The sequence below is a fragment of the Gallinula chloropus genome, assembly GCF_964237585.1.
Source record: "Gallinula chloropus genome assembly, chromosome: 20".
In the NCBI taxonomy this organism is placed as follows: domain Eukaryota; kingdom Metazoa; phylum Chordata; class Aves; order Gruiformes; family Rallidae; genus Gallinula; species Gallinula chloropus.
This window is the reverse complement of record NC_140105.1, coordinates 1007955-1022966: the sequence shown is the minus strand read 5'-3', so window position 1 is coordinate 1022966 and position 15012 is coordinate 1007955. Positions and strand designations below refer to the sequence as shown.

Below are 15012 nucleotides of genomic sequence, written 5' to 3'. Positions count from 1 at the left end.
CAGAAATGGCCTCCCATGTCAGAGAAGCATCTCTGGAACCGCTGATGCTGCTCTGCAACAGAGCAGCAGGCTAACGAGAGTGGTAGTTACATTCTTCCAAGCTGTCCTGTTGGAGAGCTGGCCCATGGCAGTGTGGGGTCTGAGCCTGCCTGGCTGGGCTGGGCCCATTCCCCGTGCTGAGGACCACGGGCAGAGATCTCTGGGATGCCTGCATAATTCATGGGGGAAAAAACACTAAATGCTGAATCCAAACTGTCCTGTAGAATGGGAAACCACAGATAAATGCAGGTTACCAGCTTTTAATTAAGCTGACCTTGAGATGTGTCTGTGTCGGTGCCGGTGTGGGTCACGGGGCGCTCTGGGTCTTGCTGACATGCTGGGAAACGTTCCCCCTCCCCTGCCAGGTGCCGATCCCCATAACTCCATCCCTCGACCCCCTGGCCATGCTGACAGACGATGCTGAAGTGGCAGCCTGGCAGAACGAGGGGCTGCCAGCTGATCGGATGTCCACCGAAAACGCCACCATCCTGAGCAGCTGCGAGCGCTGGCCCCTCCTGGTGGATCCCCAGCTGCAGGGGGTCAAATGGATCAAAACCAAGTACGGCCACGACCTCCGAGTGATCCAGACCGGGCAGAAGGGGTAAGAGTGGCCTCACCACGTCACGCCTTGGGATGGATTTCTGCCTGTGCTGCTTGTGGAGCAGTGCAGGTGCCTCAGCCAGTTGCACTGAGGAAACCCCTCAACCATATTTGTGCATTAGCTGCTTATTCATTAGCAAAATGATAGAGGTTCCTCATTAACTAGAGGGTCTGTTTAGTGCTTGGCTTGGTTACCATGGAAACTCCTCTGAGAATGGAGAGAGCGATGAGCTGGAGGCTGAGCTCCATGTAGGACTGTGGCATCCTCTGTTGGGATCATCTGATGTGTCGTGTCCTGACTCAGTTTTACCCAGGAGAGTGTGTAGGGCTTCCTGCATCTTGGAAGGCAAGAGAGGGCCTGGACATAGAGGGTGAAGCTGCAGTGAAGATCACCATGCCCTGCAGACCAGCTGGGCTGACTTGGGTCCCATGCTCAGGCTAGCTGGAGGTTCTCATTGCAGAATCCCTGCATTGATCTGCCTAAATACTTTATAAGTATTTTGCTGAAAATAGTGCAAATCTGTCCTGCCTTTGTTCACTGGTGCTTATGCTCTTTTCTTGGGAAAGAGGACATGATGATTATCGCTTGCTCTTGGAAAGTCTGAGACCTGATTCTTTGGTTTTGGGCAGCCAAGACTGTGCCAGTGCCCCTTGCAGCATCACACACTGACACTCCAACCTCTCTTTCTCAAGTGCTGGGGTGTGTATGTAGCTTCCATCACACCCCTGTGTCCCCCTTGCTGCTCAGCATCACATCTAACCTTGCTGTGCTGTGTACCAATGATGTTTCCCCCAGGTATTTGGACGTGCTGGAACAAGCCCTGGCTGCAGGAGAATTGGTTTTGATTGAAAACCTGGAGGAATCTGTGGATCCAGTTTTGGGGCCGTTACTGGGGAGAGAAACAATCAAGAAAGGAAGGTGAGCTCCAGGGAGGGTTAATGGGATGTGGGAACGGGTTCTTTGTGCTTTCTGTTGCTGGCCTCGGGTTGTCCGTGTTCATATACAGCAGCACCAACCTGTCTTGGGAAGTGAGGGTGTTTTAAATCAGGCAGTCACAGGTAATTCAGCCATGGGATGGCTTTGGAATAAACCTCGAGGCCTCATTTCCTCAGACAGCATCATTCAAACCTCATGTAAAAGAGACCTGTGATTCTCCCTTTGTACAGTGCCCTTGGTGCCTGTAATTGGCTATCCTGACACTGAGTTATTACCAAAGTAGCTATTGCTGTTGTGAAAACAAAGTAACCTTGAATTTTAGCAAGCACCGTGTGCTGCTCTGGAATACAGCTGCAGGTCTGAGCAGCAGGGGTATGAGAGTGGCTCTTAATGAGGTCAAGTTCTTCATGGCAGCTGCTGGTCAACCTGCAGACAAGAGGAGGCCAGTGACAGGAGCAGCAAGGGAGCTCACTTTTACTTCACATGCATACAGAAAGACAAATAAGAACATTTTTAGTGTGCACTCATATAATGGCAACAGTTACACCCTTGTGCTCAGGGCTCGTGGGGAGGTGTCTGGTTGTGGATTTGGCTGTAGCAGGGAGGGGAGTGATCATTTCAGAGGGGTGCCAGTCCTGGTGAAGGGAATTGAAGTGTTTGAAAGTGGAAATAGGGGTACAACAGAGGCAGTGGGACTCCTGACACCCCTGTAGTGAAAAACTCAGTATGCCTCTGCTCTCAAAGCTCCTTGCTGCTGGCTTTCCCCCGTTATATCTGGAGCACAAGGCTGTGTGGCAGGGCACGTCCCTTTGGCCAGCCCAGGCCAGGTGTCCTGGCTGTGCTCTCCTGGCTTTTTGTGCACACAGTGGGGTGTGAGAAGCTGAAAACTCTTTGGCTTAGTGTGGACACTACAACTGCCCAGCGACAAGTGAAGCCATCAGTCTGTTACCAACATTATCCTCCTGCTAAATCCACACACAGCACTGCCCTGGCTACTGGACAGGAAATCAATGGAATCTCAGCCAAACCCAGGATGAGCCCATAGACAGGTGTTAGTAGTCACAGAGAAAGAAGGGGTTTTGAAGTTGGGGCTCTTGGCAGTGTTTCTGGGTGGTGCTGTGAACTGTGTGTAGTGTCTGACTTCTCTCTACCCAGTAATTTACAGCTGTAAAAGCGATCAAGGTTTCCAAGAAGACACCTGGTGAGCTGATGTTTGGTGGGAATGTGTATTCCAGTCCCTGTGATAACACCACCTTTCCCATAACAGCCCAACTGCATCCCTGAAAGCATTTCCAGTTTTCTTTTCCTCTGGTTCCCAAGGGCTTTGTTAAACTTGGGTTCAGGGTATGTTGATTCCTGGTGTCTCTTTAAATTTTAGACTTGATCAGAAAGACAGAACAGGAGAAGGTTGTGTTACCTCTCTGGAATGGCAACCAGCTGATCTCCAGCTCTGGCTTTGCTGCTCAAGTTCAGTGCAGCCACAGAGCTGTCCTGGTCAGAGCCAACAGAGTAGGCAATTTTAGTTGTAGCTAATTAGAATCTCAGTGCTGAGAGGCTTTTTCTCCACCAAACTCTAACTTTAGGTAGAATGCAGCATGTGTAAAAAGCAAGGAGGGCTCATGGCTGAAGTGGCTATCCTGCTGCTGGACACTGAAGCTTCTCAGACAGGATCCAAAATACAGGGGCAAATGGTGAGGGGTTTTAGCATAAATTAGAAGTGATTCAGGCTTTCCCAGTTTAAATCCTTTTTGCTTTAACAGTGATTTCTGTGTGAAGAGTGAAGAGCCCCGTGCTGGTGGATGCTGTTGCCCGATACCGTTTCTCTTCGGGCGAGGCGTGTGCTGATGCTTCTACCGCTCTGGTTCCAGGTCCATCAAGATTGGTGACAAGGAGTGTGACTTCAACCCCGCCTTCCGCCTGCTCCTGCACACGAAGCTGGCCAACCCCCACTTCCAGCCCGAGCTGCAGGCTCAGTGCACCCTCATCAACTTCACCGTCACGCGCGACGGCCTGGAGGACCAGCTGCTGGCCGCCGTGGTCAACATGGAGAGGCCCGACTTGGAGGAGCTCAAGGTCAGAAACTGGGACTTTACACTCAGTGGGACTATTACTACTACTGCTACTACAGAACGAGTAGCGTTTCATGTGCAGGAGATGCACATCAGGTTTCCCTTGAATCCAGAAACATCGAGTGAGGGTTTCATCCACTCTTCTGTTCTCGTGCTATTCTGGGGACACTTAAGCTGTGACTTGAAGTTTTTTCTTTAAAAATCTGGGTAGAAATCTCTTTCTTTTCCTACTCCTCTTGGAAATGGAAATGGAGATTCTCATTATATGACTGATTATATAGGGGGAAGTTCTTTGCAGAGAGTGGTGAGGGGCTGGAAGGGGCTGCCCAGAGAGGGGGTGGGTGCCCCATCCCTGGGGGTGTCCAAGGCCAGGTTGGATGGCCCCTGGGCAACCTTGTGTAGCTCCAGGCCTGGAGGTTGGTGTCCCTGCCTGTGGCAGGGGGTTGGAGCTCTGTGACCCTTGGGGTCCCTCCCAACCCACACCAGTCTGGGATTCTATGACTTTTTTTCTAGACTTTACAGGTTTAATTTTGGAGGTAGGATTAATCTCACTTCATTTGGGGTATTTATGGTACAGGATTCCCCTTGTAAATACTGTGAGGCTGGTAATGCAATTTCCCTGTTCTGTTTTTGCCTCCCATTTGTTTGTAAGAGGTCAGAATGTTCTCTCTATCTCTTGATTAGTAAGTATGGTTTCAGTTTAAGATAGGATTTTTTAAGGAAAATCCTTTATTCTAGTGGCACATTTAACAATGGAACAGATATGTCTAATGCTAAATATTTACTGCAAGTGGGAATAAATTTACTGCCCTTGTTCAGCCAGGCCAGTTCTGTAACAATCCTTTCATTTAATGAGGTTCTAAAGTGTGTTAGCTGTGCAGCCTTAATGATGCATTTAGTTTTAAACAGGCTCGTGTGCTAACGAGCCAAAAGATGGCATCAAAAATACATCATGAAGAGATGTAATGCCCAAGCTGTGGCTGTCTTGCTGGGACCATGGGAGACCCAGAGTCTCCTGATCAGGCACTGGGTGGCAAACAGCTCTCTTTTCTGAGGGGGGCAGAGGGTGGCTGTGATTAGCATAGCTGTGTGGTTAAGCACTGTTGTGTTAAGGACTGTTCCTCTTGGCCTGGCAGCATTGCTGGTAGTGGTTGCTGTCCCAATATGTAAGACACATTCAATGTCATGTGCAGTCAACAAACCCACAATTAGGCTCTGAAAATGAGTAGCTCCAGATCAGTGGCATCTCCCCCCCTGTGCTGCAAAAAACCTGTGGATTAGAAAACAGTGACAATTCTGTGAGTTTGGGATCACATCTTTTGAAGTCCCTGCTGCTTCAGGGCACTTGTGTGGGTGGTGGAAGAAAGAGGTTGGGCAGAGGAGCAGCAAGTTGTGTCCCTGGGTGCCAGCTATGCCACCAGCTGAGGGGGGTATGGGGCTGCAGTCTTGCCTCAGAGAGCACCAAGCAGATACAGATTGGTGTGGGATGTAATTTTCTTCAAGAACATTTAAGATCTTTTTCTCTCTATCATTACAGCAAGATAATACCAGAGCCCACTATCTCTCTGCTGCCTCTCATCTGCTTCCCTCCTGCTGCCCCAGCAGATATCAGGGAGGAGAAATCCAGCCTGGTATTCAAGATGTTCTGCTGGATGGGGAACAGTCAGCCAAAAAAACCCCACTTCCCTGCTGGGATAAAAGCAGAGACTTGTCTCCTTAGGTGTGGTGAGGGGAGCTGGCACTGGCTGTGGATGACTGCTGGCCAGGGCTCCCTGTCTTCTTCTGCCTCTGCTCTAACCACTGACATGCAAAACATCACTAATGGCTGTTGTCTGGTAGCTGGGGAAGCTCCTCTGAGACACAGGTTTGAGTCTTTCAATTCCCCAAAGGAGAGGTCACTTCTCTGGCTGTACTTTAGTCCATCCTCTCTGTCCTGGGACAAAGAGACAGTGTCTTGGGAGAGTTTAGGTCTCTGGCTCGTGGGCAGATGGAGTAACAGTGACAGTACTGCAGAACAGCTGCTGCCCTCAAAGTCCTGTTATGGGCAGAGGTGGAGCACACCTTCTATGTGGAGCCCAGCATTTGGTGTTAGGATAATCACAGAACCATAGAGTCACAGGCTGCCTTAGGATGGAAGGACCATCTAAAGGCCATCTGTCCACAGCCCCCACAGTGAGCAGGGACACCTTTAACTAGAGCAGGTTGCTTAGAGCTTCATCGAGCTGGAATGTCTCCAGGGATGGGGCCTCCACCACCTCTCTGGGCACCCTGTGCCAGTGTCTCACCACCCTCAGAGTGAAGAACAACTTAATGTCTCATCTGAACCTGCCCTGCTCCAGTTTAAACCATCACCCCTCATCCCATTGCTCCATGCCCTGACAGACAGTCCTTCCCAACTTTCCTGTAGGTCCCTTCAGGCTCTGGATGGGGCTCAGAGGTCCCCCCTCAGCCTTCCCTTCTCCAGGCTGAACCAGCCCAATTCTCTCATCCTGTCTTCACAGGAGAGCTGCTCCAGCCCTTGGATCATCCTTGTGGCCTCCTCTGGATGTGCTCCAACAGGTCCATGTCCTCCTTGTGCTGAGGGCTCCAGAGCTGGATGCAGCACTGCAGGGGGGTCCCACCAGAGCTTTGGCAAAATTCTTGGGCTTTTCCATGGAATGATATTTGGAAGGGTCTCAAAGCAACCTGTCTCCACAGGCAGTGCTGTTATATATCAACTGGGAAGTACCAGATAGTGAGCTCCACTGATGCCCTTGCTACTGCTGAACCCAGTAGCAGGATAAACCTGCAAGGGGTGCAGGCTGTGGTGGGGAATAGGCCTTGTATGAGCTTCTAAGGGTGGTTTCAGAACTGGTGTGGTGGTTACAAGCTATCAGAGCAGAAATCACACACGTCCTCATTAATAACTCCAGGGCTTCCAGTCTGTGGTCTGGAATAATAGCTTGGGAAATGTCATTTTCCAAGGCATGCTATGCTTGAATGACAGGAATGCACAAGATCAGCCACGTTAGTTTTCTGTTCCAAGACTTGTAAAATATTTACCACCCCAGGCAAACTCCTCCTGTGTGTAATGCCTGGAGAACAGGCCTTTCAACCAGCTGCTAAGAGCTGAAATACCAATGCAAGGCATGCTTCAGTGCACGCTCTGCCCAGCACTGGGGCTGACATTAACGTGCAGTGAGTGTGTGTGCAGCAAGTATAGGAAATTGAAGCCCAAATATTGAAAGATGACTTATTAATGAAAGAGTTAGTTAATCTGCTTGGAAACCTCTGACGACAGAGCAAATACTTCCAGGCTCACTTACATCTTGTGGAATTGGAGGAGGCAGAGGGGTTATGTTTCCCATTTCTGGGGTTCTTCCAGACCTTGTAGGTGGGTTATGTTTTCCAAAAGCTGCCTTTGAGGCATTAAATCCCTGGGGCTTGACCCCCTGACTGACACGTGCCAGTCACTGTGGCTCAAAACTTGCCTCAATTCCACATGCCCCATGTCTCCTGGCCATTTTTCACAGGGCTGTGAAACACCCTTTTTGCAAACTCCTTGATTTTCTTGGTTGTGTCACTCAAACACAGTCTGAGGATTTAAAAACGTGCCCCACACAGTAGTGTTTTGTGTAGAGGGGTGTTAGTGCTTGGGTTTGCCTAAGTAGAGAAGAGCCACCAGGCTCGTAGCTCAGCAGCATTCAGATCAGATGCCCAGCTTTCCCATCGATGTCTTCTGTGATAATGCTAAAAATAGGTGCTCACAATGGGACTGGGTGGTGGAATAACATAATATACCTGAAATCCAGGAAGGATGCCATTTCCCTGAGCGAACACACAGAATAGGGCAATCACACTTCATGGGAGAGAGCTTATTCTGGAGGCTCAGCTCAGAAAGGGGCCAGATGAGTCTTTGTTTCCACTGTGAAACCAGTTAATGACTGGGGTTTCTGCAGAAGAGAGGGAGGTGGAACGGGTGCCTGGGGAGAACTGGAGGGAGCACTTCACAGGAGCTGGAAGAATTCGCACTGTTATTCAGGAGATCTGCCCTTGAGGCGAGATGGTTGTGGCTGGTCTGTATCTGCTCAGCTGTCTTTGTGCTGAGTTTGCAAATCCTCTGGCAGGAGGGGCTTCCCCTTTGCCTGCACAGCTTCTAGCACAGGAAGTGCCTGGTCCCAGGGAGATCCAATTCTGGAATGGAAACGGGAGCAGCAGCCAGGTGAGGCTGTGGCTTTGCCCTCACTTCTGAGCCTGAGATGTGCTGTGCTCACTTCTGGACCCAAGTGACTTTGCTGTTGCTTTTCCATCAGGTTTTATCTGTGGTCCTCATTGCTGGTGTGACTGGTGTTGGTGTGTAGAGGCAAGTGCCAAGGTTCTCCAGGAGGGGTGAGAAGCAGCAGGGACTATCTAGGCTGCCTGAAGCTCACTAGGTAGATATGTCTGAAATGTGTGTTCGAGTTGGGGATGAAGGGCTTTTGCTCCTGATTCCTTCCCAGCATTTTAATATCCTCCTTGTGAAGGAGCTTGGTTTCCCTGGCACTTCCTGTGCTCTCCAAGGTTTCTGTGAGTCGCTGACCTGTTGGATATGAAATGATCCCCAGAGCTCTGCCCGTGCCCAAAAGCTGCAGAGAGCAGGAATAAGGAAGAGTGGACTCTGGCAGGTGGCAGCTAGAAGCCTGTTCCCTTGGGAAGGGGGTTAATCTTTACTGCTTGTTTTGTGGCTAAAACTTTCTGGGTTGATTCTTTGCAGTCAGATCTCACGAAGCAGCAGAATGGATTCAAAATCACCTTGAAAACGCTGGAGGACAACTTGCTCTCTCGTCTCTCATCAGCATCTGGGAACTTCCTGGGTGACACAGCATTGGTGGAGAACTTGGAGATCACTAAGCAGACAGCTGCAGAAATTGAAGAGAAGGTACAGAGACAGCGATAGCCTAGAGGAAAGCATGTGTTCCATATTATTTTTAAAGATTTCTGGGTGGAACATAACTTCTTTACTCTGCCCATCTACCCCCCGTTCTGCTGAGTAGAGAATAGCAAGTGGTGTAAACTGAAGTGCTCTCCATTCTGGACAGCTTCAAGGCATTTAATTCTGTGGAGCTTTTGTATGTTAAATGGGCTGTTTAAGACCAAGAGAAAACGTCATTGCCTGATGTAAAGACAATAAAATTTACACACTGTATCAAGGCAGCTTGAAACTGTTCCAGCATAATCCCAGATCCATCACAGTCCCTCAATTAGGCTGGATTTTAGTACTGGCCAGGGACTGGAATCTGTTGAGTTTGCCATCTCAAGGAAATCTGCGAGAACTTGAGCATTTCATCCCTCCCCTTCCATAGAGAGTAAATCAGCATTAGGATTGTCAGCGTTGCCACCTGCCCGGTCCCCCAGCTCCACGGGGTCAGGTAAATGCTGGGTGGTTTTGCCCTGCCACTGAGGGACCTTGAGAAGTGTGGTTGTCATGCCAGGGTTGTGATAAGACAGGACTGAGACAATAACTGGGTGATGTATCTGCCAGAAGGATTTCGCCGTGTCCGTCACCGCAGCCAAGCAGACCCCTTGCCAGCCAGGTGGGGCTGTGTTGAGTGCTGGTGAGGAAAAGCAGCAAAGAGCTGCTATAAATTAGCAGTTCTCAGTATTGGAGGAAGCTGCCTTAAGAGCAGCACCGAGTCTGTTCATCCCTGTGTTATTAATGACCTGCCCAGGAGGGGGGCAATTAGCAGGAGAAACTCATTGATGAGGAAACCAACTCCAGTCAGTAAAGAGCAGGGATCCTGGTGAGAAGCCTGGAGGGTGCTTGGGAAAACAGAGGATTGAGCAAGAGGGTGGTAAATGCAGTTAGAATATGCCAGAGGGAGGAGGATGCTGGGAGTGGGCAGCTCCAGCCTGGCTGCACAGTGGTGGGGCGGGTGGAGGCTGGGTTGTCTTGCTGTCTTTGTGGCAGATGTCAGCCCTCCCCTGGCTACACACTCGATTCACAAAGGCATTTTCACAGCCATTGTGTTCTGTGTTTTTCTCCCAGGTCCAGGAGTCAAAGGTGACAGAAATCAAGATTAATGAGGCCAGGGAGCACTACAGACCTGCTGCTGCACGGGCCTCTCTGCTGTACTTCAGCATGAGCAACCTCCATGCCATCCATCCCATGTACCAGTTCTCCTTGAAGGTATTGTCCCCCTGAGCCAGGGACTGAGCTCACGGCTGCAGAGGCAGTGCCACTGCTTCTGTCTCTTACTGAGGTTCAAAGGCATTGTCTTGGTCCTTGAGCAGCTTCTGAACACCTGCTTCAGTAAAAACCAAAGTGCAGACAGTCCCTTGCCTTGGCAGAACAGTGTCAGGAGGCCTGGCCAGTAGAGACCCTTTGGGGTATTTATTGAAGAGTTCTGGTTTGAATAAAGTGAAGACTGTTTATTAGTATTATCCTTTACCACAAGAGGAAGGTATTTTGGGGATTGGAGAGTTCAGGGAGCTAGCATCCTAGTCTAGAACTTCTTCCAAGTTATTTCTTACCTTGGCAAGTGACCTGGAAAAAGTAATTGAGCAGAGAATACAACATTTTGAGCCTCATCCACAAAGAAGCTTTTCTTTTTGATATCTACAACTCCTCTGTCCAAATAATTTTAGCAGGAAAATGTGCAGCATATCTCCTGTGCAGGGTGCCCTTTGGAAGATTCATTCCTCACACATACATAATGGATACAGGAGTTCCTGAGGCTTCACCCTTAATCTACGTCTCCTGGATTTAGTTTGGTTTATGTTTCCCAGTTAACAGAGGCAATGTGTATAAATACATGGAAAATTAGTGGGGGAAATGCTTTTATCTAATAAATTTTGATGACAGATCATAAAACATTGGGTAAAGATACACAGAGATGGTTTAAAATACTCACCTCCCAGCGAGAAGCCCGTCATGAATTAGAGCACACAGGATTTACGTGCTGCTCCACAGCCTGTTCTACCACAGTTTAAGGAAATGTTGAGCAGGAAAATGCATTCTGTGATTGTTTAATAATGCAGCAAGTGTCAGCAGTACTTTAATTTGTTGGGGCATCATTTAGACTTTGCAGGAGCCCCACAGTAACGCTGCCAGCCCAGTCGTGCCTTGGCCAGTTGGTGCTGTTGGCTTGTGTCGGCCCCGCTGGCTCCTGCGAGCTAGGCCGCGGCGTGCGGAGCCTTTGCGTTGCTGATCAGGACGTAGGACTTAGGCTGCCCCTTGGGGTTTTTTTTAAATTTTCCCAATTGAATTTGATAATTTGCTCGTGGGTTTTTGCCCCCTGCAGCTGGTGGGCCACACTGCTGGGCAGATGGGAATGCTGGCCTCGGGTCCCAGAGATACAGTGTGTGACCTGGCTTCCCTCACTGCAGCACCTCAGGTGACACCCAGGCGTGTGCAAAGAGCAGCTGGAATCGGTTGGTGTCCTTGTCTGTCTCCCCACCCAGGCGTTCAGCGTTGTGTTTCAGAAAGCCATTGAGAGGGCAGCTCCAGATGAGAACCTGGCAGCGCGTGTGCTGAACCTCATCGACAGCATTACCTTCTCCCTGTTCCAGTACACCACTCGGGGGCTGTTTGAGTGTGATAAATTGACCTACACCGCTCAAGTTACCTTCCAGGTGAGCATCACCATTGCACACAATTTATATGCAGTGATTTATTTTATAGGCAGGGAGATTGGCATGCAGAGAGCGCTCCAGCCACCGCAGCCGTGGCCTTCAGCATTGGAGCAGTAAATGCAAGGGCTGGGGAGCTGATTTTCTTCTCAGCCCCTCTTGCTGATAACAGATGCTGTGTTTGGTTTGCATTATGGTGATGAAGCGTTTGAGAGAGTAATTCCTGCTTTGAGGGCCTGAAAAAAAGGGCAAAGCAAGTTTGTTGTGAAGGTGAACTGGTTTGGGCCAAAAGAAAGTGCTTGTGAGGCAGTTGCTGCTGTTTGTCTGGTGTGTTAGTAGCACTTTTAGTCTACAATCTGAGCAGGAAGAGCTTTGTGTATCCTTGTGCTGGAATCAGATTCAATCAATAGATGGTGTTTGGTGTGATGTTGGAAATTGGTTGTTAATTTTGTGCAGTGAAGACTCTGTAAGTGCTCTGAGAGGTGGAATATGAACCAAGCCTGAAGGGCTGAAACACTGTGTGGGGTCAGTTAGCCTTGTTCCAGTGATCACTGTGGTTCTTCTTAACTCTACCCAGCAAAATACTGTGTGTAAAAGGGAAGTAAGTGTGTGTGTACACACACACACATATAAATATCTCTATAAAGAGGACTCTAACCATGTATTTAGTTAATAAATTACCTGCAGGTAAAAAGTCAGCTGACATTTTGCAATGGCAGCCTGAATTCTGACCCAAAGATACCTACATTTCCTAATGTACCTGTCTAAATGAAGAATTTAAGTAGCTTAATTGTGCTTGCAACTGCACTCAGGGTTACAAATAGTTAATGGTTTGCTTAGAGCTGTCAGGAAAACCAGCATCCCCAGTTGGTGTGTGGAGGCAGCTGAGCAATGAGGCACAGGATTCTCCCATATTTGTCTCTGGACCTGAGCATCTCGCTGCCATCGCCGCTGCAATAATGAGATGCAGCCTGGGACCTGTGGCAAGGAAATGGCAAACTCACCACTCCAGCACTGAGCTTTTCCCAGCCAGCACTGGTGTGCCGGGCTCTGGAGTTGGTCTCTGAGATTTCACAAGTCTGGCAGTGCACTCTTGAGAGTTGAGTATTTAATCTGCTAGAGGATACTGCAGCTCTGTACCCTGGGTGCTCCAAGGTATTTTGGTTGTTTGGAATTACAGATACTTCTGATGAGCAAAGAAATCAACACCACAGAGCTGGATTTCCTGCTAAGATACCCAGCACAGACTGGAGTCACGAGCCCTGTGGAGTTCCTGTCTGATCACTCCTGGGGAGGAATCAAGGTACCTGTTTCCCTTGGGATGTGTGAAATCAGCATCCCTTATCTCCTCTAGAAGCCTTTCAGCAGCCTTCAGGCTGGTCCTGATAGTGTTTGTTGAACAAAGCTCTGACCATACATAAGTGGCACATAAACACCTCAGAAATGGAGAGTTCTGCAGGTACAAGACCATCTCTGTGGGCTCTTCATGACTGTGCCCCTGGTGACCTGTGTGTCCCCAGCAAGGTGTTTTTTCCCTCTGATATTTAGGATTCTCTCTCTGTAAGAGAGGAGTGAGAATATCCTCTGGTTTTGTGGTGATAGATTGTAAAGGACATGTAGATCTTCACTGGATTTGGAGGAGGTGGGAATTTAAGGTAGGTGTGATGATCTGCAGAGCTGTGCTGGGGACAGAGCAGTGACAGCTGACAGGTCTGCAAAGAAACCACTGTCATGGCACTGGGAAGGTCGAAGAGCTGCTGCCATGTGTTTGGAGTGAGAGGTGAGGAAGAGCATCCCAGAGAGATGTGAGTTACCCCATTTATTGGACAATAGAGGTGAATTCTGCTGGATTTGACCCTGATTGAACAGGCTGAGATTTGTTTTCCCAAAGGGATCAAACTCCTCTTCAGATGAGGTGTCCTCATTCACACCACGCTGGGTCTGGGGTCGTGTCTTTTGTTTTATTGCTGCTTCTGATCAGTCTCTGGCACCAGCTGTGATTTCAGAATCTGGTTTATTTATAGCCTGCTCCCCTCATGGGACTTTCCTCTGGTGTGAGAGAACAGAGAGCGAAGGCACCCTGGTTTCATTGGGATATTCTCAGATTAGCACCTGGGACACTGGGTTTTCCCTTTCTCTCCCTGGCAGAGAATGTGTCTGTGTCCTGGAAGGTGACCTAACAAAATGTCTTCATCCAGACCCCAGACATCTCTGATATTCTTTCCTTCTTCCATGGTTTTGTGGCACTCTCCAGCGATCCACAGGAGCCCTGGTTAGGGTGCCACGTGCCTTTCCAGGCCAGCGGGTGCTCGGCTGCCTTGGTGAGTGCTGTCTTAACACTGAGCTCCTAAGCTGCAGGCTGCAGTTCTAAAGTCAAATGGAGCTGATGTTTCTAAGCCAGGGCACCCACAGCGATTCCAAACGGTGGTGGGGAGCGATTTGTGCCAGATGAGCCTGTCCTGACCAGACATTGTCATCTCTGTCTCTGCACTGGCAGTGAGACCGGGGCCTCTGCCTCCTGCTGCTCACACACATGCCCCAGCTCCTCTTGAAAATGTCACAATCACATTTTCAGCCATAAAATAAGCTTGGAATTTCTGGCTAAACCAGCCCTGTTCATGCTCTAACAGGCATATTTCCATAATAATGGGGGAATTAGAAAGACTTGGACACCCTTTCTTTAATCATCCTTTGTTCAGCGGTGTCATTATGCTGTTCAGGCAGCAGCAGTTTTATTTTTGTTTCTCTTTGAAGACAAATTAAGTGGACACTTTGGGTCAACACACATAATGTGGGGAACTCAGCCATCGAGCCCATGAAATACACACTCTGCAGCAGCGTATTGTGTCCTTGGGCTGTGCAGTCTGGAGAGACTGGGGGTGTACATGTGTATCACTGCGTGAAGTCACAGGCTCTCTCCACTCTGCTCTGTCCTGCCCATGTTCAGCATCTATGTGGTGAATGGTGCTTCTCTGCTGGAGTCCTTCTGGGCTGGTGTTCTTCGTTGCTTGGGAGAATCCCTCACCTCAAAGCTTCTTTCTACATCAGTCCTCTGGGTGTCCTCTGGAAGGTGGATTTCCTTCCACCACCTCAGAGGTCTTGGCTCTGATCCTCATTTTGGAGATCCTTTTATGCATCTTAGGAAACACACTGCTCTTGTAGTGCCCAAGGATGCCATTGCTAGTCCTGGCTGCTGGTGGTATGTTCTCCAAACAGACACCTTCTAAGTCTGCAGTGAGTTTTCTGTGTGCAGTAGTCCTGTCTGTGCTGTGCAGCTTCATTCAGTGTGGGTGAAAAGGCCTTTCCCATTCCCTGTGTGCTTCATCATGATTGTTCAGCTGCCTCTCTGCTGTGATGGAGTTGGTACAGCTGCCAGCTCAGGGTCACAAACAGCAGAAGCCACCTCAACTCCCAGTCATTCATTCTTCAGACTTCATTCTTGCATCACTATTTGATGTACCCAGGAGAAGAGGCATTTCTTGGCATCAGGGGTCAAAGAACACTGTGTCAGAGCCTGTTATGCAACCAGCAGTAGGGAACTTCTGGTCAGAGCTCAGACACCCTCAGTGGTGTCATTGAACAGGGTCTTCACCCCTTCCATCAGCTCCACGCCCCAGCTTTGCCCCCACCAGCAGCCTGCACTCCCTCATCCCTCAGCCATCCAGACCCACTGCAGAGCTGGGTGTTTATCGTGTGGTCATCGTGTGTGTGTGGAGCAGCTGGAGCCTTCTGAGGTCTGCAGGAACTGAGAGGGAACTGCCACCTGAAGCTGCCTTGCAG

General features: G+C 49.4%; 1 protein-coding gene across 1 annotated transcript in view; it reads left to right on the top strand.

The window, feature by feature from the left end:
• The window catches only part of DNAH9 (dynein axonemal heavy chain 9), a gene marked incomplete at its 5' end in the record, with an annotated part of 131683 nt that overhangs the window by 74565 nt on the left and 42106 nt on the right, over positions 1 to 15012 (top strand). Inside the window, 7 exons of the mRNA XM_084273706.1 lie at positions 405 to 640; positions 1436 to 1558; positions 3445 to 3649; positions 8378 to 8542; positions 9650 to 9790; positions 11065 to 11235; positions 12413 to 12535. Coding sequence (XP_084129832.1) covers positions 405 to 640; positions 1436 to 1558; positions 3445 to 3649; positions 8378 to 8542; positions 9650 to 9790; positions 11065 to 11235; positions 12413 to 12535 — 1164 coding nt within the window. The remainder of the gene's footprint in view (positions 1 to 404; positions 641 to 1435; positions 1559 to 3444; positions 3650 to 8377; positions 8543 to 9649; positions 9791 to 11064; positions 11236 to 12412; positions 12536 to 15012) is intronic.